The sequence below is a fragment of the Cynocephalus volans genome, chromosome 6, assembly GCF_027409185.1.
Source record: "Cynocephalus volans isolate mCynVol1 chromosome 6, mCynVol1.pri, whole genome shotgun sequence".
Classification (NCBI taxonomy): domain Eukaryota; kingdom Metazoa; phylum Chordata; class Mammalia; order Dermoptera; family Cynocephalidae; genus Cynocephalus; species Cynocephalus volans.
Window position 1 is genome coordinate 99,818,267 of NC_084465.1, and position 22,048 is coordinate 99,840,314.

The 22,048-nt window shown below is 43.4% G+C and overlaps 2 protein-coding genes across 10 annotated transcripts in view; one reads left to right on the forward strand and one right to left on the reverse strand.

Annotated features, from left to right (window-relative positions):
• Nucleotides 1-1,617, reverse strand: part of GLYR1 (glyoxylate reductase 1 homolog) — a 38,885-nt gene extending 37,268 nt beyond the window's left edge. For 4 of the 5 annotated variants that reach the window (XM_063099764.1, XM_063099763.1, XM_063099762.1 and 1 more), the window contains exons 1-2: nucleotides 1,526-1,617; nucleotides 476-512 (exon numbers count right to left, since the gene is read on the reverse strand). In XM_063099764.1, coding sequence (XP_062955834.1) covers nucleotides 476-512; nucleotides 1,526-1,563 — 75 coding nt within the window. In that variant the 5' untranslated portion in view covers nucleotides 1,564-1,617. The remainder of the gene's footprint in view (nucleotides 1-475; nucleotides 513-1,525) is intronic. The other variant, XR_010023856.1, reaches the window with a different exon arrangement.
• A 177-nt stretch (nucleotides 1,618-1,794) lies between these two features.
• UBN1 (ubinuclein 1) overlaps nucleotides 1,795-22,048 on the forward strand; it is a 30,554-nt gene continuing 10,300 nt past the window's right edge. For 2 of the 5 annotated variants that reach the window (XM_063099615.1, XM_063099619.1), the window contains exons 1-9: nucleotides 1,795-2,693; nucleotides 7,384-7,671; nucleotides 11,084-11,170; nucleotides 11,650-11,745; nucleotides 12,107-12,241; nucleotides 12,969-13,072; nucleotides 13,775-14,213; nucleotides 20,436-20,506; nucleotides 21,781-21,910. In XM_063099615.1, coding sequence (XP_062955685.1) covers nucleotides 7,423-7,671; nucleotides 11,084-11,170; nucleotides 11,650-11,745; nucleotides 12,107-12,241; nucleotides 12,969-13,072; nucleotides 13,775-14,213; nucleotides 20,436-20,506; nucleotides 21,781-21,910 — 1,311 coding nt within the window. In that variant the 5' untranslated portion in view covers nucleotides 1,795-2,693; nucleotides 7,384-7,422. Of the gene's footprint in view, nucleotides 2,694-6,792; nucleotides 6,876-7,383; nucleotides 7,672-11,083; nucleotides 11,171-11,649; nucleotides 11,746-12,106; nucleotides 12,242-12,968; nucleotides 13,073-13,774; nucleotides 14,214-20,435; nucleotides 20,507-21,780; nucleotides 21,911-22,048 lie in introns of those variants that run through there. The other 3 variants (XM_063099616.1, XM_063099618.1, XM_063099620.1) reach the window with 3 other exon arrangements.

Consider the following 22,048-nt stretch of genomic DNA (forward strand, 5'->3'; position numbering starts at 1 on the left):
TGGAAAGCTGTGACAGATCACCTCATACAAAATCTGGAGTGCCAACTCCTGCAAAGATGCACTGGAGCAGCACATATGGTAACATGGAAAGAAGATTTAAACTTAGTTGGGACAAAAATACTCTGGATTTTCACTAACCCACATTTAGATCTCTCTCTTCCTGGAGAATCTATTTTCTTCTCTTTTTGTTAGACTTAAGCACAAAGCTAAATTCAAATTAGAACTGATTTCCAGGGTTAAGAAAAAACAAAACTCATAATCCATTTCTGATTCAAGAAATAAGCGTTTACTGTATATTAAATGATCTACTTTATATTTGCCTTTTCTAACATAACTGATAGTACAGAAAAAAATTCTGAGTGTTACTTGAATGGGGCCAATTTAACTCAATACTAGAAATTGAGGGGAATGTACCTTACATTTCTCACCTCCTCACACCCAACCTAAGATATCTACTTTGGTAGCAAGACCTTACCTTTCCGGGCCAAGGAGGATACCGGCCGAGCTTCCCCCTAGAGAAAACACAAACAGTTAGCACTTGCCCTGAAAAAGCCAGTCCGTCTCAGTCAACTCACTCAACAGGGTAGTTTATTTTCCTAAATCTCTGCTGGCACCCTCAAGTGCCAAAACAAAAGCTGGCAAAGGGGAGTTGTTAATCTGGCTTCCACAGCTGGGCCCAAGACCCTCAGAAATGGAAAGCAAAATGGTATATGTACATGCATATGGTAAGTGAATTCTTCGGCCGACAAGGGATTCAAAACAACACAGCCTCCCAGTGACGGGGGTGGGGGACAGTTTGCTCTGTAAACACAGACTTCCCTTTACTAAGTCTGGCTTAATTCAACAGGAGACCAGCCTGGCTTTGACAAATGCTAATGGAAGCCTTCCTCTGGGTGGAGAAACAAGCTACGCAGCTCGAGGGAGGCGGCGACAATCAGTCTTCGGGCGATTGTCTGGGACACAGAAGCACACAAGAGGCACCCAAGGAAGGCACTGGTCACTGCCAAGCCACCGATCGTAAAGGAGAAGTTCCCCCCTCCGTTTCTTCACGCGGCAGCGGCAGCAGTCCGGTTTCCACATCCACAGCCGAGCCGCCCGCGCAGGTCGGTTCCATCGCAACGCAGGTTTTGACGGGTCTGCCCCGCCAGATGGCCCCGCGGGCTCCCGGGATCTCCTGCTTTCCGGGGAGCCCCAGCAAGACCCCGGGCACCTGGCGTCCGCGGGAGCCAAGTGGCGCCAGGGCTCCCCTTCACGGTGGCCGCCAGTGTCCGAGCCCCGAGCGCAGCCCTCCTCCGGGCGGCCTCGGGGCTCAGAGCCCGGCCCTCCGTGGCCACTCTCAGCCTCAGTCCCCCGGGGCCGGGCTGCCCCTTCCGCCAGGCGTCGCTCGCAGAAACGGCACCTCGTCTTCCCCTCTCTCCACGGCCTGGAGCGCACAGAAAAGCAGCTCCCGGGCTTGCCGCAAACCCCGCGCCCAGGGCAGCAGGTCCCCGGCGTATCTCGCTTGGCCCCGACAGCCTGGACTCACCACACCAAGTCGCCGAGCCGCAGGCTCACAGCCGCCATCTTACCACCCAACCACCGCCGACGCACGGGCCGCCGGGAAGATCAGGTCGTCCCGGCGCCGCCCATTGGAGTGGGCCCGACCACGTGACGGGGGCCGGTTGTCATCGGCCACGCCGCTGCTCTGACGTCACCGCGCCCGTCGGCGCTCATTGGCTTGCCGAGCGGCACGTGACTCGGGCGCCGCTATCTCCGCGCCCCGGAGCCCGGAGACTCCCGGCTCCTTCCCCCTCCCTCCGGCTCGTGACAACGAAACGGTCGCGGTCTGAGGCGGCAGCGGCGACGGTGCGGCCGGCCGAGCGCGAGAGGGAGCCTGCCTTGCGGCCCGGACCTTCCCGCCCCCGGGCCGTGGACTCAGTCCCCCTCCCCCTTCGGCGCTTCCGTTACGGCCGTTAGTCCGGCGCTGGCCCCGGGGCCGTTCCCGAGCTCCGGCCGGCCCCGTCGCTGCGCCTGGGGGCTGCCCTGACGGACTCGGCGCGGCCTGGAAGCCAGCCTCCGCCCGCGCCTGGCGCCTCGCGCCCGGCGGGCTCCGCTTGGTCGCAGCCCGGGAATTCCTGGTGTCCCGGCGCCCGCGCTCCCCGGGGCGGACGCCGCGCTCGTCGGCTCCCGCCGCCTGAGTTTTCGGGAGCGCTCGCTCGACGGCCGGCTTTCGGAGGCAGCGTCCGAGCGTTGGGTCCCGCACCGCAAGTTCTCGCAGGGCGCTCGGTGGCCGCCCCTCCCCTTATTCCTCGAGTTGCTCCGCGGACGTCGAGTTGGCATTTCTCTGCTTCCTCCTGGGCCGGCGCGCGGCGCGGCTGACGAGGCTCTCCCGGGCGCTGGGACCTGGCCATGAGCACGGGCCGGCAGCCCGCTCAGAGGCATGGCCCGGGAGCCGGCCGCTAGCCGCGCCGCAGCCCGGAATCCCGGGCTGGCAGAGCACCGCCGCGGGGGGACGTCCGTGACCCGCGTCGGCGCTGGGGACAAAGGTGCGTGTGGTTGTCGGGACCGGGCTGTCGTGGTAGCCTTGCTGTAGTTGGACACTTTTCAAGAAGTTGTGACAACAGGAAGACATGCCAAGCGTAGGTTGGACACCTTAAAACGGAACCATTAACTGCAGTGGAGCACAGCGCCTGCTCCAAACTTCACTTGACCAGGTAGAAGCATAAAATTTTACCAAAGATTTCAATCCCAGTTACAGAGTCCAAGGAGCCTAAGTCAAGGGGTTGGCTTAATCTAGACTCGGCCTTTTCTGGAGTCACCGCTTGCTTGAAAAGGTGGCGGGTCCATACCTATCCCGCAGGCATTGTGTTGTGCAGAGGCTTTGCTCATAAGCGGAGATTTTTGCGAACTGGTTGTCCCGCAACCTGGTTTTTCTTTGAAGACCAGTTTCCATGAAGTACTATGAGTTAGGAGCTGGAACTGTCATTTACTGTGTGTGTGTGTCTGTGTGTGTGTGTGTGTGTGTGTGTGTTAGGACAAACATCGTCTAAAACATATTTAAGATTTTGGGAAATAATTTAATAAATTAAGCGTATGTTCCTATTTGGAAGTTCTTAATTTCTGAGGAACTGAAGGATATTTTAATTACTTGATAAGAACTGAATCTTAAATCAACATTACTGGACCTAGAGGCATTCTCATTAAAGTCAGGAACATGGCAAAGAATATATTGTCTGATGTTATTCTGGAATTTCTAGCCAATGCAATAAGACACGAAACAAAAATAAGAAATATAATTTTTCAGAAAAGGGATGACAAAAATTCTCATTTCTGTGGGTGATAGGACTGCCTGTTTTTAAACAAACAAAAAAAGCCTCAACTAAGAGTTCCGTAAAGGGACTAATTACAAAATCAGCATACATAATTAAGTTAGTTTTTCTGTATTTCACCAATAACTACTGTGAAAGTATAGTAGTTAAAAGGATGTATTTACAGTAACAAAAAAAAAAAAATACAATTCCTGGGAATAACCTGAGTTACAAAGAAGGTTAGCATTTTTTGGATAATATCAGTTGAGGTTTTTAAAGAAGAATGTTTTTGCCTGTAGAATGCTATACTTAGAATAATGTTCAACCCATTAACGTTGACTATTTAAAACCCTAGCTATTTTTAGGCCTTTAAGTTTTACTCACAAATCTTGTTTAATTTACAGGAAAGATTGTTTATATAAAAGCAAAATCACTTGATCTTTGACAAAGGTTCAATTATAGCACCAATTTAACAGCTTAAATTCCCTTAAACAATTAACTCTTTTTACAAAGTTAAATTCCCTTAAATATTTTAAACTCATTTAAAGTTTCACAGTATATTCTTGATTCTCTCAAATACTTCAAACTTCTTTTTTTTTTTTTTAAAAGATGACCGGTAAGGGGATCTCAACCCTTGGCTTGGTGTTGTCAGCACCACGCTCAGCCAGTGAGCCAACCGGCCATCCCTATATAGGATCCGAACCCGTGGCCTTGGTGTTCTCAGCATCACACTCTCCTGAGTGAGCCACGGGCCGGCCCCTTCAAACTTCTGAAAAGGTGAATCTAGTAGTAAAATCTTTCCAAAGACTTAAATGACTCTTGCAAGTCTAGTACACATGTAAGTATAAGTCAATTTCTTTTAAACATGCAAACACTTTCAAACTTAATGATATTTTCTTAAGCATTTCAAATTAAAATTGTAAGTCTAATATGTCATTCTTTAATATATCTTACTAAGTATTTCAAATGGCTTAGTGGCAAACAACAGCACATTATCATGATAGTTATAGAACTTAAGCCAAAATCTAACTTCTAAGTGCTAACATAGGTTTGATTTACTTTATTCTCTAATCCTATTTCTGTACCTTCTCAGGCTTGCAAAGTTACTTTTGCAACTAAGAGGAGCAGTTTTATCAACTAGGTGGACTGAAGTTGCAGCATCTAAAACTTAGATGGAGATAAGATTACATTTTAAAATACTTCCTGGATAAGGACAGTAGGACCTGGTGCCATTTCCAGAATAACCTTCCTGCATACCATTGGTTAACTTGCAGATTCCCTTTTTATGGTGAAATTGTGCCTGCCCTATTCAGTGGGCAACCTCTAAACCCTCAACTTTCAGCTGGGACTTATTTTCACAACCCAGTCCATCACAAATGTCCTGAGAGCCTTAGAGGTTTTTTTTTAGGGGAACCTTTTTTCTGCATCTTAGTGCTTAATAGTAGTATGTGGTCTTTGCACCACCAACCTGTTTTGCTGCTGATCACTTTGCTGCCTGACTGGAGTTGTTTTTTTACCCTACTTTTTTATTTGTCATTTGTTCATTTGATACATATATACATTTAAAGGAGTTAATTTTAACTCTTCATTTTTAAATATTTTACTTGTTTATCTGATATCATAGTTCACAATTTTATGGTCATAATGGAAAGAATGAGTACTGGATATTTACATATACACATTTTATGGATATATATCGTATATGCAGATCTTCCTGAATTAATTAAATGTGTGATTAATTTACAGTCAAAATGCAGTGAGCTTTTTGGGGGAACTTGCCAAAATGATTCTAAAATTGATCTGAAATAGTAAACAAGCTGGAATAGCCAAGTATTATTTATTTATTTATTTATTTATTTATTTGCAGCTGGCAGATATGCAAGTATTTTTTAAAGAATGATATAGATGAACTTTTAATTTAGGACATTAAAATATATCTTAAATTTTCAAGACAGTGTTGTACTGGTGAAAGAATCTCTTAAATACTAGATTAATATAACACATGAATTTCACAAATAAACCTTAAGATATCTAAGATGTTGCTATATATGTCAAATCAGCAGGGGAAAGAAAGATTATTTTGTGATTGATGCTGGGAAGAAACTAAGTTAAAGCCACTCCTCATACCTTATAGCATGGTAAATTCAACCTGGGTTAAAGAGTTATATGTGAAAAGTATAGCTATAAAAGACTGCATAGGTAAATTGTTGCATTAAGATCTGGTTAGAGAAGGACATTCTAGGCATAAAAGAAATGGGGGGGGGGAAGGGGCTGGCCTATTAGCTTAGCTGGTTAGAGCATGGTTAGATAACACCTTCCAGGGTTTGATCCCTGTACCAAAAGAGGGAAGGTATTATACTGGAAAATAGCCTAGTTTTGACTGCATAAAAAGTTAAAAAATTTTTCATCACACTTCACTCTCAACAAAATTGAACAGTAAATAACGGAGCAGGAAAAAGCACTTATGAGAGAGATATTTATAATTTATCTGTAACATCAAGTGCCCTTACAAATCAATAAAAAAAAGGTCACCATCTCTTCAACCATTCCCTGATTGCTGGATATTCAGTTGTTTCCATCATTTTTCTTTATACAAACAAGGCTGCAATGAGTATCTTTTATTTATTGATACAGTAGAAAGTTCACACTAGCTTGTGAGTTTTAAAAAGGTCACAGAATTACATGAAGCTTACATAGTTGTGCATTGCTTAAGGACAGGGATGCGTTCCGTGAAGTGGGTTGTCAGGCGATTTTGTCATTGTGCAAACATCATAGTGTGCTTATACAAATCTAGGTGGTAGAATCTACTACACACCTAGGCTATGTGGTATAGCTTATTGCTCCTAGGCTACAAACCTATACAGCATGTTGCTGTATTGAATACTGTAGGCAATTGTAACACAATGGCATTTGTGTATCTAAACATAGAAAAGGTACAGTAAAAATAAGATATAAAAGATAAAAAGTGGTATACCTGTATAGGGCACTTACTATGATTGGAGCTTGCAGGACTGGAAGTTGTTCTGGGTGAGTCAGTGAGTGAATGTGAAAGCCTAGGACATTACTGTACACTACCATAGACTGTAAACAGTATACACTTAGGAGGCTACACTATATTTTAAGAACTAATTGTGTTACAATGGCTCTGAAGTCACTAGGCAATAGAGGTTTTCCAGCTCTATTATAATCTCATGGGACTACCATCTATCTATGAGGTCCACTGTTGACTGAAACATTGTTATGTGATGCACAATTATGTGTATATGTGTATCTTACATGTATTTTCATGTTTATATTATGTAAACCCTTGGAATTCTAGAGTTCAAAATTTGTTTTGACCATTCCCAAACAACTTTGAAGGTCTGGTGTCATGCAATAATTTTACTTTGCTGAGGCAGTATTTGGGTGGTGACAGGCTGGTGTATAGAAGCGTGTAACTCTGTTAGGGAGTGAGCTTAGCCACACTCCTCCTGAGACATTGTTTCTTTACTGTCCCAGGCAGGCAGTACCTTCTGTGAGCTGATGAAAGCTTTGTCATTGTGAAGATTGGCCAAGTGAAAGTAAACTGCTGGTGATGAAAATAAAGAGGTCTCAAAAAAAGAGGTTTTTCACAGCCAGAAAAAAAAAGTGTTGAATAAATAAATGGAAAATAATTATGTTCTTTAGTGGTTTTTGTAATTTTGAGGATTCCTAAGTCTCTGTCAACATGGGTTCTTAGAGCTGGCCAGTTAGCTCAGTTGGTTATGGTGTGGTTGTATAACACCAGGGTTAAGGGTTTGGATCTCCATTAAAAAAAAAAAGGGGGGGGTTCTCTAAGGTCAAGAATCTAGTGTAGGCTTATAGAAAAAAGACTGGAAGGAAGTATGCTAAACAACGATTATCTCTGAATGGTGGGGATTTGGGGTGATTGTTATATATTTATGAAAAAATTTATACTTAAGATGAATATTATTTAAGCAGAAAAAAGTAATAAATGGCAATTAAAATAAATTTAACAGTTGATTCCTCTTGATTAAAACTTAAATCTGTATAATTGAACAGGAAAATCATTTTTATCATCTTGGTTTGACCTGGCCCTTCTTTTCAATGTTGACAGAAGCCATGCAGTGACACCCGCTAAGACTTGTTGGTAGCCATGTCGGAGCCCCACAGGGTCCAGTTCACCTCTCTCCCAGGTTCTCTGAATCCTGCATTTTTGAAGAAGTCTCGGAAAGAGGAGGTCGGGGGAGCAGAACAGCATCAGGAGTGTGAGCCGGCGGCAGCAGCTGTTCGGATTACACTCACCCTCTTTGAACCAGATCACAAACGCTGCCCAGAGTTCTTCTACCCAGAATTGGTGAAGAATATACGAGGGAAGGTGAAAAGTCTTCAACCCGGAGACAAGGTACACTCCAGTGTCCCCAGAGTCACTCTACAGACCTAATGTGCAGATGTCAGTGTGTGCACATTGGACTTCTGTAGCAGGGAAGCAAGACTAGAAAGGCTGGGGCTGCCCCCAGGATCATGTCACTCTTCCAAAGCATGCACAAAATTTGCTGCTCTTGCCTCTAGGAGTGAAGGTAGAAAATTCTTTCTAGAGCCATTCCCCTGATTTATGCTAGAGAAAAATGTATGTCACACCCAAGGCTATTCTGAATTATGGCTAATTAATATGAATAAAGGCAGCAGAGTTTTACATGCCAAGGTTATAGATGTCACATGTAAATGAGACAAGTCCCTTACTGTTCCAGTGCTGGAATCTTGCTCTCTGCCTTGTCTAAGGGCAGACAGGAAAAGACACAGAGTGCTCATCTCTTCTAAACACGGTAATATTCTGGGTAGTTCTCTTTACCTGGACAGATAGAAACCTATTTCTGCCCCCCCCTTTAAAAAAAAAAAAAAAAGATGACCAGTAAGGGGAGCCCAACTCTTGACTTGGTGTTGTCAGCACCACGCTCTCCAAGTGAGCTAACTGGCCATCCCTATATAGGGATCTGAACCCATGGCCTTGGTGTCATCAGCAGCACACTCTCCCAAGTGAGCCACGGGCCGGCCCTGCCCCCCTTTTTAAAAAAAGTTTTTACTCTTTTTTTGTTTTTGCCAGAATTGGGTTGTGATCTTCAGGGTGTTTGAAAATCAGTTTGATTTCTTAAATGTTTTTCAAATGATCTCTTTACTTTCCTGGCAGATTTGTTTTACTTTTTATTTATTTTATTTTATTTTATTTTATTTTTTTGACAGCTGACCAGTACAGGGATCCAAATCCTTAACCTTGGTGTTATAACACCACCCTGAAACCTACTGAGCTAACCAGCCAGCCCTGTTTTACTCTTTAGTATGGAACTTTCAAACATGCACAGAATAAAATAGTATAAGCAGTGGACACGTGCCCATCACCCAGCTTCACCTATTACTGTTCTTTTAGCAATTTATTAACATTTAATAATTTTTTATAAACTTTCTAATTGAATTATGTACATAAGAAAAGTACATATATGGTAAATATACAGCTTGATTGATTTTCACAAACTCAGCATATCCAGGTAGATTACACCTAGAACACCAAATATAAAATTTACCAGGACACCAGAAAGCCTCCTCCTGCCCTCCAAGGACACTACCCAGCCCTCATGGTCAACCACTGTCCCGATTTCTTGCAGTTTAGATCAGTTTTACATATTTTTGTGTTTTATGTAGGTAGAATCATATGGTATGAGTAGGAGCTAGATGAAAGACATTTTTAAACACCTACTGTATACCTGTGCCCTATAGTAGGCTATGAGGAAAAGGTAAATAGGGCCCCACACTTGCAGCATTCTAGTCTCTAGGGTGGCTTTTAGCAAAATGGGGATGAGGCTAGTGTCTGGATCACAGGGTGTTTGAAGGTGGGGTGACACCATGTTGGTGACATTTTTACAGGGTGCCTCAGTGCTGCGCGCTCAGTCAGTCTCATTCATGGTGTGCCGTTTGGTTAGAAGGATTATGCACTTTTCTTTGCTCAGATAAGGTGTTTCCTTGATTGAGATCCGATTGGCTGAATGGAAGCCACTGAGCCTGTTCTGATGGTCAACCTGTTGTATGGGGGCCGGAGGACAGGATAAGAAAAAATAATTTCTAATCTGTTCACAATCCCCTTTTCAAAGTGAAAAAGGGATTTCCTCTTCCTTGAGAGGAAGAGACAGTTGCAGGGATTGGTCAAGGTATTTATTTATGGGCTCAAACTGAATGAGTAGATCAACTGAAATTAGAACTCTAGTGCTCTGATTTCACCTTTTTTGGGGGATCTGAATGCCCTTCTCCATTACAGAAAAATGCATTGAACATGCGCAGAGAACTTTGGGTCAAATTTCAGGGTATTCATTCCTGAACTTCAAGTTCAGAACTCCTGAATTGTTGTGACTCTACTCTGCAGTGTTAAAAGTACAATATAATGGGACACATTTCTGCATTCACTTAGCATATGTTTCTTACAACATGATGGCACTGTGCTAGGCACTGATGACCATATACAAGTGGAGAAGATGTTGTACCAGCCTCAAAGGAACTTGTAGTCTTGCAGATGTTTTAGGAGAATTGTACCAACAGCACAGGTAACAGAAGTTACAATGTGTTCATTGTTATGTCTGGTATAAATACAGCCCTGGAGGGCTTGGACAGAGGAGAGTTAACATTCTGGATGCCATATTTGGACAAAGCTGCACCTTCTTGCAGTCAGGAAATTGTAGTTATCAGAAGACTTCTGTTTACAAGGCATTAAAGAGTACACGTTGAATCCAACGCTGCTCAGTATTAGTGGGATTATTAAAATTATTTTAACCACTCAAGTTATATGTGACCATTTCAGAGAAATGAAAAGATGCAGAGAGGCATGTTTTAATGATTACCCATTTGTGGTATGTACATTATGTCTGTGTTCTATAAAATCCTATCATATGTATATACCAAAAACCATTTAACTGACATATAATGGGTGGGTGGGATTTCAGTAGGCAGAGATGGGAGGCTGAGATAAGAGAGTTTTATTTTCAAACAAGCATCTAATCCTTAGTGTTTTTGGTCTACTCTAAACCCTTAAGCATATTTGGTACAGGAGTCTTATTAAAATTAAAATTCCTTGTTCGGGAAGCTTAAGGCCCAACTCTGGAAAATTTACTTATGAGAAAAATGCAAGAATAAGCTTATAATATAGAAATGAACTTTGGAAGACAGCACAAAAATATTTGGAGTGAGTGTTGGGATTGGGAGGACAAGAAGGAATGACAGACCCTTAAAGACACTTGGGTTTGACTTTGGAAGCACTGAGACAAATGCAAACTCAGGCTGCTTTACTGAACAGTGAGGCAGAGCAGCTCTTCGGGACTTAGACCGCTTTCAGTGGGCTCTTCACCTCCTTGAGCCGCTGACTATTTTGGAAGTCTGGTGAAGACTATGGACCCCTTTTAAAATGTTTTTAAATGTATAAAATGCATTTTAGGGTTACAAAGGAAATCAGTTATATTGAATACAGTTCTGTAGAGGTTGAGCATCCCCAAGGCCCTTTTCCATATTCTGAGCCCTACAGTTCCTAGTGCTATGGTGGGCGACTCTAGGCATTTCATCAAGTTTTGTTGAATTCCATTCACAGAAATTTTACTTTTTAAATAATTAAGATGGACACTGATGGGATGGTAGCATGTATTCTACCCCATCTTTTCTGAAAAACTGTTGTATTTATTATGCAGTTTATAGGTGTTGGGTAATCAGTGAAGATTCTGTGAATAGGACTGTGGGAATTTTTTGTGACTTTTTCTATTTTTTGTGGAATGGTCTCTTTACAGAAGAAAGATCTCTCAGATCCTTTCAATGATGAAGAAAAGGAAAGGCATAAGGTGGAGGCCCTTGCACGGAAATTTGAAGAAAAATATGTAAGATTTCACTTTTGGGCAACAAAATAACCTCATTAGGTGGGAGAGGTCCAGACACTTCCATGTTCCTTTAGTGGATTATCATATAATCAACACTGATCTGGAAGAGTGCAGTTATTAAACAAGTGCATTCAGGTACAGAAAATGCACGTGGCAGGAGCTAGTGTGTGGAGCTAATGGACGAATGAATGAGAAGGGCCTGTTACTGGCCTTCGAAGAGATTTTGGTATGAAGCATAAGAAGCCATTTAGTTCTTTCTTCTATCTTAGGCCATTTTATGCAGATACAGGTCTATCCTGTTTTAAAAGCTCTTTAGGGAAGTGTGTTTTGTGGTGTGTGTGTGAGTTGTGAGAATGTGTGACTGTTCAAGACTCTTCCGGTACTTTACAACCTTTAATCACTAGCTGATGAAGTTCAAGGCAACAGTTAATTCTGTGTTTTTATCAAAAAGCATGTGACCTACTGCTTTTAAATTTTAGGGTGGAAAGAAACGTAGAAAAGACCGAATACAGGACTTGATTGATATGGGGTATGGTTATGATGAATCTGATTCCTTCATCGATAACTCTGAGGCGGTAAGCAGTTAATAACAGTGTGATATCAGAACCACCACCATCCCTTAGCTGCTACTGATAATGGCCGGGAGGCTGAGGGTGGGGCCAGAGTGGGTGTGCTCTCTTCTTAGCATGAAAAGAGCAGGACTGATGAGAGGAAGTGGCATCCTTGACCTGGGCTGTAGTTCCCTTTTACGAAAAGATGACCAGATCTGTCCAAAATACCTTGTAGCCCACATGTTTATGATTGGCCAGAAGGAAGTCTTAGCATGCTGTCCGAAGTGTAACAGAGGAATATAGTCACATCTGTCTGGAGACCCGCCTTGCACCTTTGGGCTATAGAAGCAGAACTTAGAGCTGATTGATTGTTTCCCCTCTTCAGTATGATGAGCTTGTTCCTGCTTCTTTGACTACAAAGTATGGAGGATTTTACATTAACTCGGGAACCTTGCAGTTTAGACAAGCATCAGAATCTGAGGATGACTTCATTAAAGAGAAGAAGAAAAAATCTCCAAAGGTTAGAGCTGCTTGCTTTCAGATTTCAAAAATGCTTATTGATGTGACCTAATAAGATCAGTAGGTGACTCTCCCGAACATGTGATGGTTTGGGATGGCTCAGGAGGCTGGTGGAAAGGCAGAACTGTGCCGAGGTGGACAGCTTGCCTCTTGCCTGTGTGCCATGACGAAGTGACAGGAACATGGTGGGCTCTCTTCAGTTCTCCGTCATCGTGTCCACATCACGTGACATTTCAGCAGGTGTCATTTCTCAAGGTGGCCTCGGTGGGAATGAGAGCAGTGAAGGGTGCAGAGTGAGGGAGTGTGCACCACCCTTGCTGAACCTCTTCTGTGGACATGCAGAGGACTTCAGTTCCCAGGGCTGTCACCCCTCTGGAAACAAATCAGTCTTGAGAATGTATGAAGTGTATTTTAAAATCTGTCTACCACCGCTTGTATGTTTAAAGTGAGAGGTAGGGTCCATATACAGCTCATTTCAGACTAGAAAAGTTTCAGATTCCAGAATGGCCTCTGTTGCCTCAGCCCTGGGTGTTTCCAGGAGACACTGTCGGTGAGAATGCTGCGGGTTTGTGGTCCAGGGAGTGATCTGAGAGCTTTTGCTCATGAAGGAAATAAGAAATAAGCCAGGTCTCAGGATGTGCCCCGGGTGGAGCAAGGCCAGTGCTGTGTAGTGCACTTGCTCCCTGAGTTAGGGAGCTGTGTAACTGTGCCTTGTCTTTAATTCTCAGAAGCGGAAGTTGAAGGAAGGTGGTGAGAAGATAAAGAAGAAGAAAAAAGATGACACTTATGACAAGGAGAAGAAATCGAAAAAGTCCAAGTTTTCCAAAGCCGGGTGAGAGGCAGCAGCTTCTTTGCGAGGATAAAGTCTGAACTGTTAGGGCAAGACACTGGGAGCTGACTCACCCTCCTCCCCACAGCTTCAGAAGAGGCAGCAGGGCCTGGCCTTCCCGTTCTCCCTCACGCCTCCCACAGTGCCATGATGGGCACAGGCAGACGGTCACATCTCTGTGTGTCAGATAGCCAGGGTTTTCTCCGTTCCACTGTCAGTGTCGGCAGCTATTTCTGTCACTGTGTGACTGCTGATGTTTCTCGTTCTCTTGGCGCTGCTCTCTGCCCCAGTTCTTCTGTCTCTGCTGTTCTTGTCTTCTGTGGCCATGCTTCCTTCTCACTTGGTCTTACCCTAGCCGCTCTTCCAAGTTGCTGCTGTTCTCTGCTGCTCCTGCTTCCTTTTCTTGCTTCCCCCTGCCCCCACACTTTTTTTGCAACCTTTTATTTCAGCCTGGCAGTGGTTTTTAAAGACCCATCGGATATTTAGCATTATGTGATACTGTGTTGCTAACCTGTGTTAACTCTCAAGCTTTGGTCTCAGCAAGAAGAGCTCCATATGCCAAGAGGAGGGAGGAGTAATAACAGGGTGGACTGTGACTGAGGCTCTCCTGGAGACCATTGCCCTGGGAGCAGGGGTGAAGGCCTCTGGAGTTGCCCTTTTGAGGTGTCCTGCAGCCTGAGTAACCGGCTTCCCTCTTGTTTGCAGCTTTACAGCCCTCAATGCCAGTAAGGAGAAGAAGAAAAAGAAATATTCTGGGGCTTTAAGCGTTAAAGAGATGCTAAAGAAATTTCAGAAGGAGAAAGAGGCTCAGAAAAAGAGGGAGGAGGAGCATAAGCCTATAGTGGTCTCATCAGTGGAAGCCCAGGGCTTGCGGGAATTGGAGGGCACCTCTGACCCCTTGCTCTCACTCTTCGGCTCCACTTCTGACAATGACTTGCTCCAGGCGGCCACTGCCATGGACTCACTGACTGATTTGGACTTGGAGCAGCTGCTCAGTGAGTCTCCAGAAGGAAGCCCCTTCCATGATATGGAAGATGGAAGCGATTCCCTTGGGGTGGGATTGGACCAGGAATTCAGGCAGCCCTTTTCCCTCCCCGAAGGCCTGCCAGCGCCCCTGGAGAAGCGCGTTAAGGAGCTGGCTCAGGTATGGTGACACTGTGGCTGGGCTTTCCTGGAAGTGGCTCGGGAAGATTGACATTGGTTCTGTGCAGCGTGAAGTTCGATGCCCAGAGAAACCCTTAGTGAGTTGGCAGTTGAAGTGTAAGCATTTTCCAAGCTCTCTTCTCATCCTGAGTGAGGAAACAGTGTCAGCTTTGCCCATCAGGCATCATTTTTAGGCCTGTCTTGGTTCCTTCACTTCTGGAAAATTTACATTTTTCTAGGGAGATTTTTCTCTCTTCCCATTTTCTGCTTGTCAATTTCTTTCCCACACAGTGTCTTTCCTTTTGTGTGATAAACTGACACTGAAGTTGGCAGCAGGCAGTGAGGCAGAGATTCATCTTAGTATTCTTCTGAAGTTTTAGAAATTCACAAGCGTTTGCCCATGTGTGAGTTGCACAGAGTCCATGCTCACTTGCCACTGTGTTCCAGTTGCTCCCTGGAATTGCATATCAGCAGTGCTAGGTAGTGATCATAGGAATGCCTAAATTGTGATAAATAAAAAGGAGCTTAGCCTCAGATGCTGTTCATGCACCATTAAAAACATAGCAACAGCCTTCAGAATGTAGCAGCCATAGCTGTTTTCCTTCAGTGATAGGGAATTGATCCCCAAGCGCTAAGAACTGTCAATTCAGTAATGTGTTACTAACTATAAACCAAGCATAGATTGTTAGTTATGATGACTTTGACCTTTCAGGTAAAATAACGTTTTGCCTTAGGCATCATGGCTTGTGATGCAGCTCCAGTGGCATTTATACTCTATAGCTACAAGTTTTAAATCAGTGATTCTCAAAGCATTTCAGAATCACTGTTATGTATAATATCCCTTGTGTTTTAGGGCAGGGTAAAATGTCAACTACTGCTACAAATGAATTTCTTACTTCCAAAGAATATTTGAACACAATATACAAAATAAATATCTAAGTCACATCTCTAGTTCATCCTTGTTAGCTTGTGTGCAGTGTTGGACATAAGTATTCTTTTTGAATGTAATGATTTAAATCAATTGTGTCATGTCAGGGATTCAGAGTATATCTTAATATGATATTGAGGTGGAAGGAGTTGAACTTGGCATGTTTGAGCACTGTCCTATATTTGCTCTCAGAATTCACATTAAAAAACATTACTCCTTGTTCTTTTTAGTCCTCTGGTTTGTAATCAAATTGTTTTGTAGCTTCTGAAAGTCTTGTTAAATAATTTAAGTAAGGTCTCTGTGACGTACCCAATTGTTTTTTTTTTGGAGAAAAGTCAGAACAGAATTCTTGGATGTGTCCCCACTCCCACCATAGGTTGTGTTCTAGTCTGATAACTATTTCACTTTCTTGAGAAAGCTAGGGAGCAGTTTAATGGAAATGAAGTGGCATAACCTGAAATAGTGTTGGGCTGTAGTGAGAGAAAGCCTCCCTGGCTGGACACCCTCATGGCAAGCTGTCCCTCCTCAGTGATTGCCACGTCTCAGCTAGCTCTTGGGCATGACAGAGATGAGGTTCGGGATCCCATAGACAGGGTGGGCCTGGGTCCTGGTGGGGAGGTGGTGATTAGGAGAGGTTGATGTTCTGGTTTGAAAATGCAGTGTTCAGGTGTGAAGTTGAAACTTTAGTCTTCACCTGTCCTTTCTCTTAGCATTAAGCAACTTTGGGAAATGGGGTGGAAAGTGTGGGAGTTCTCATCTGCCAAGCTAAAAATGATTTCAATTTGCATTCCTTTCTAGCCTTTGTGTATATGTTTTCATGCAGTTGTAATTAGAGTTGTGAATAATTGTTTCCTGCTTTTTTCACTTAATAAATGTTATTATAAAGCCCTCATCACTTTTAATGGTTGCATTAAAAAGAAGGCTTATTTTAGAAAGTTACTTAATGCCATACCAAAGGGTCTCCAGGTGCTCCATTGTGATCAGGGCTCTGCGCACGTGTGCCTGAGGGCTCTGGACCACTAGACCCTATTGAGAATCTACAGGGAAAGATAGTGTTCCCAGGGAAAGAATGCATTTGTACACAAAAATTGCATATAATTCCAAAAGCCACACATGGGTATTTGGATACTTAATAAGGAGCCCTGTCTAAGACTTTGAAATGGACATTGCATTTTTAAAATTTAAATTAAACTCAATATATATAACTGTAACATTAGCAGTGTTATGCGTTTCTCACTTTATTTTTAACTCCTCTTGTTTTTTTTTTTTTACCTATTTCCTTTATTTTTATAAGAAGATTGGTTAGATTTAAAATCTTGGCCCTAGGAGATACATGTATCAGTTTCTATTGCTGTCTGATAAACTACCCCAAAACGTTGGCTTCACACAGCAATGCATTTCTCCCAATTTTGTGGGTTGGCTGATCCTACTTGGGTGTACAATTGCAGCTGCATTCAGCTGGCATTAGCCAGGTGCTGGTGGGACCTCTCTCTCCTCTAGTCTTTTGCACTGGGCTTCTTCAGGGCATGGTGGTCTCAGGGCAACATCTCAAGAGGGCAAAGGTGGGAGCTTCAGGGCTCTTGAACTTTAGCTTTAGCAGCTGGTTGTATGGTATCACCTCACTTCCATCACGCTCTTGGTCGGAGTGAGTCTCAAGAGCAGCCCAGATTCAAAGGTGGGGGAGCTAGAAGGCATCTCTCTGTGGGAGGAATGTGTGGTCCTGTTTTGCAGCCCACCATAGTACATAGCAGATTCTAATCCAATTTGTGTGTATTGATCCCTGAGGAAGAAACATTTTCTTTGTGGGAAGCAAGAATTAGATTTATCTTCTAACTAGATGTGATACTTAAAACTTGAAAAAATATCTTTGAAAACTTACGTATGTTAAAGAGGTACTCCAAGAGGGATGCCTTGGGGAATGCCCATGCCACGCTTACTGTTTTCTTCTCCTGTTGTCCCATTCCTCCCTCATTTGTACTGTATATTTTCATGGACCCCAGGGAATCCAGTGATTCAATGGCCTCCCCCTGTGTTCTCTCAGTATGCATTGATTGCGTCTTTTGTCTCAGTTTTTGGAATATACAGGTGCTGAGAAGGCTCAGGTTGGACGCCCCTTCAGGTTATTGTCTTGACGTAGTTTGGTAGCTACTCAGCATGGTCCGTATAGATGACCTAGGTATATTTCGGTCAAACATAAAATGGGGACAAGTACTAAGAAAAGAAACAGAGATCCCAAACGTAAAATGGAGACAATACTAAGAAAAAAAACAGAGCTCCTATGTCACCCACTTCTCTACTCCATTACTCTACCTTCCTATAGGGTTAAGACCCTTGCATTACAGGAAATCCAAGGAGAAACGGATCCGAAGAGAATAAGGTAGAAAAAACCCAACTTGTTTTATCTTTTTTAAAAAGAAAATTTTGCCATATTTCATTCTATTCGGCAAAAACAGCTACAGTATATAAGATACTGAGCCAGGTGCTGAGAGGCTACAGGTGGTTTTTTTGTATAATAAATACAACAGCCCATTAAGAAGCTGATGGGACTATGGCAAATCAGCATGATTGGGGTGTTTGATTCAACTTCATTTCCTAGTTCATTTAGGATTGATTAATTTATACAACTCTTGGGGCTAGAGTGCCTCTTCTTAAGAGTGAGGGACCTCACTTGTTTCTGGAAGATATATGAGTATATTCAATTGATCTTTTAATTAGATTCACTTAAAAATGCAGCACTTGACTAGTTATCTTCAGTATAAAACCAGACCCTGAGAGACATTGTCTATGTAATTCAAAAGGCTTCAGGAAAAAAAGAACAACAAAATCTTATTAAAGATCATATAGGCAAAAAGAAGAAAAAAAAAGATTATATAGGCAGAAAGCTTCTGAGATACTGGAGAAATGGCTATGTAAAAAAATTTGATTGGAAACTTAAGCTGTTGATGGGTCTGACAGACAGCGGGGCATTTGGAATACGTATTGAAGTAATTAGATTGAATTAATGTGAGGGTGCTTCTGGATCTTAGAACTATCAGTGTAAGCTTAAGCATAAGAATGACTCAGTTTTTATCTTCTCTCAAACTGATATTATAATTTCAGTATCTTAAAAGTGCTGAGGTAGGATTCTGAGTACTTCTAAAAGTATAAGAAGTCTGTACGTGGACGGGTTAAAAGTCATGCCCTTTCTTTCTTCCCTTGTCTGTCCACCTGCTCACCCCTTTCGTCACAGGCCTCTGGGCTGTCCTCCAGCCAAGGGTCTTCAGAAACTTGAATTTTGCATATCTTCTCCAAGTTATTTTTGGTTGTTCAGTATTAAGCTTTCCTCCCTTTAGTTTGCCTTCTTATAGTGATACCTGTTCATTTCTTCAATCACCCATTCATTCAGCTGACATTTACTATATTATTTGGTAGACAGCTGTGGGAAATATACTGACGAATGAGATTCGGTTCTTGTCTTTAATGAGATTGTTATGTAAATGAACCAATAGACATGTAAACAGTGGACTGTAGGACAAAGCAGAATGAAATCAGTTCTGTGATGTTTGGATGGCAAAATAGATGGTCAGGTGGACAGCCACACTTCAGGAGGTAAAAGAAAAGCTCTGTGGGGTTACATAGGAATGGGGCTGGCTTTCACAGGCTTGGATGGCCTCATGAAGCAGTTGGCCTTATAGTAAGGCAGGGCGCAGAGCAGAGGATGGGTGAATTGTTGGATGGGGGATCCCCCACAATGTAGTAGGAGATGGGAGCTGGAGTGGATGGCTGGGGCCAGATGCTGGAGGATCCCAAATGCCATGTGAAAGAGTTTGGGTTTGATTCTTGGCTTGGCAAGAGCCTCTGAACGGTCCTAGGGAAGGGAGCGGAAGGATTGAAGAAGGCTGGAGTGTGGTTATTAGAAGTGGGGAACACAGGAGGAAGAGCAGCGGCTCTTGAGTCTAGTTCTGGATAAGCTGAATTTGCATACCAGAGGGTCATCTGTTCACAGAAGTCATTGGAAATCCTGGTCTAGAGCTTAGAAAAGAGAGTTTAGGGTTTAGAGTTTTGGATTTGAGGGACCTACTTGTGCATGTGTTATTTCGAAGCTGTGAAGGGGAAAGTAGTTGTTGGGAGATGTGGATTGTAGATAAAATCTTGGTGGTCCTTCTACAGCAAAGGAGCTAATGGAGAAGACAGATGGGGCAGAGAGGTTGGAAGGGGCCCCACAGGATGCAGTGAGAAGAAGGCAAGTGAGGGCAGAGGAAGGTGGAAGGGGGTTAGCAGTATCTCCAGTTTCAGAGGGTTGATTAGAATTTATCCCTCCCTTCCAGATAGTCATCTTGTTGCCCTTGTTTGCCATCATTATTATATATCAAGTCTGATTTCAGAAATTTTATTTCAGACCAGCAACTCTTGGATTTAGATCAGTGGTTCTCAACCCTCTCTGCACATTAGGTTCACCAGTGTTACTTTTAAAGAGTACTGATGGGTGGGACCCTTTTGAAGAGTACACATTCCCGATCCTCATCTCCAGAGATTATGATCTGATTGGTCTGAGGTGGGGATTGCTGCCCAGATAATCCCTGTGTGCAGCCAAGTGTGAGAACTGCTGGTTCAGACTTTTGCAGGGTTTGCTTTTCTGACTTCTGCTGTCAGTGTCTCAGCTGCTTGCTATGGGTGCTTCAGGGATCTCCAGGCTTGCTGTCTGGGGTGTTAGCTGTTTTCTCATGGAAAGCAAAAGGAGACTATAGCAAACTCCTATAATCTTCTGTTAATGTATGATGTGTTAGTTATTCAAATAGTCTGGGTAGTAGAGAGTTTGTGACATATCGTAAGGAGATTATGAATTTTTAAAGAATTTTAATGTCCTTAAATGCTAAAGATACACATTATTATTTTTATTTTTATTTTTTTTGGTGGGTACAAGGCCTTTAATTTTTGTAGGTTTGTTGAAGTTCTTGATTGTTTTTGTACTGTAGATGTATGGAAATCCCAACTTACAATGTAGATAATAGGGTCTGGACACAGAAGTTAGGTAGCTGGTGAATTGGCCTCTGTTCAAATGCATCATGATTGCTTTGACTGTGTAATTTTATTTTATGTGATTTATTTGAAGTCTTGGGAAGGATAAACAGTCTACAGATGCTGCAGCAGCATTAAAAAGAGAATATTGATCGCAAGTGAACTTAATCTGGGATTAGGACAGAGTTGAGAAGGTGGTAGTGAGGATTTTATTGACAGGGGCTTGTGCCTGTGGGTGAGTGTGAGGGTCGTGTGGGGAGAGTGCACTAACAGCTGTTACTGTCTGCTGTGAACCAGGCTGCCAGAGCTGCTGAGGGAGAGAGCAGACAGAAGTTCTTCACCCAGGATATTAATGGCATCCTGTTAGAGTGAGTATGACTTGTTCGTTTGTATCTGATATTACTGTGCCTGGGTGGAGCAGTCCAGGGGAGAATGGGAGTACAATCGAACTGCATAAAGGTGACCACCAATGAGATAAAAGAATTGGATTAATGTGGTTTTATGGTGGTTGTTCTATTAAAAAAACAAAACAGGGACACTGAATATATGTCTCCAGAAATGATAGACCTTACTAACCTCAGGCAGCAGGCATTATTAAAACATGGCATGTAATAGCCATAGCCTGTTGGAATAGGATTTCTTGACAAGTGTGAGATGAGAAAAGAAAAGGTGCTGCTTGTCTGTCTTTTAGAATGAAGAGGAATGAGAGACACCTTGGTAGCCTAGGGGACCTGCTCTGCATCAGGTGCCCCTCAGTGCCCCTGCTCTTTCTCTTTTGCTCTCAGTGCCCATGTGCATCCTCCTGTAACACTTCTCCCAAACCCCGGGACCTCTAAGACACCACACCATGAATGGGATTAAAAAGCAAAAGACCAAACATACGAACCTAAACCAGATTCCTTGTGTCTGGACCCCCAGCTTTACAGTTTTTCTCCTGGTTGCATTATGTAGCAGGGGAAGCTTGTTGTTCAACAGCTGAGGATTTTGCAGATGTAAGAACAGTTGTCAAGACTTGGGAATGTTCTAGCAAATGGCTTTGTCTGGCCAGGATCTGATTGACCACTTGGGTAAGGAAGCAGGGGCTGCAGAGAGCACATGAGGGTCAGCATGGATGAGAGGTTTGTGTTGACAAGGAACCTGCATGAGCTTGCCAGATACAGAAAGCTCAAGGCATTGAAGAGAAATATTTTTCTTATTATCTAAGTGGGGAAACTGGAGGGGTGAGGATTTCCCTGGCCTCATAATCATGAATAGAACCAGGAACTGGAAAAAGAAACGCCGCTGAAAGTATTTCCTGTCAGCCTCTTTCCACTTTGAAAGCTTTCATGTTTTCTTTGGTTATGAAATCTAGTACTTCAGAGCTTGTTGACTTGGGCTCTGTTTTTTTGACCACCTTTGACTTGGTCTTGTCCTTGACCTGAGAGCCTTGACCCACTTTACCTAGCCAAGGCCAGCAGGTTTGTGAGTTGTTTGTTGATTGCTGAAGATCTGTTGCCTTGGTCACTCAGTTACATCGTGTGACCAACAAGATAAGGTTTGGTCTGCTTTTGGCTCCTAGCTTTTCTCTCCATGTAGGGCGACCTAATGAAGAGAGAAGTTGGAGTGAGCCACAGGCTGTTGATGACTCTGTTCTGTTCTTCAGCATAGAGGTGCAAACTCGGGAACTGAGTAGCCAGATCCGTTCTGGGGTATATGCCTATCTCGCTTCATTCCTGCCCTGCAGCAAGGACACTCTGGTCAAACGTGCTCGAAAGCTTCACCTCTATGAGCAGGTGGGTGACCTTGGAGTGGAGCCCCTTGGCTTTGGGGCCCAGCTGACAGGTGATGAGTCTTTGTAGGTGCCGCATTTGTGGCTGCACTGCCTCCTTTTGATGATCCCTGTCATGCATCCCTGGTGTAAGAGCAGTATG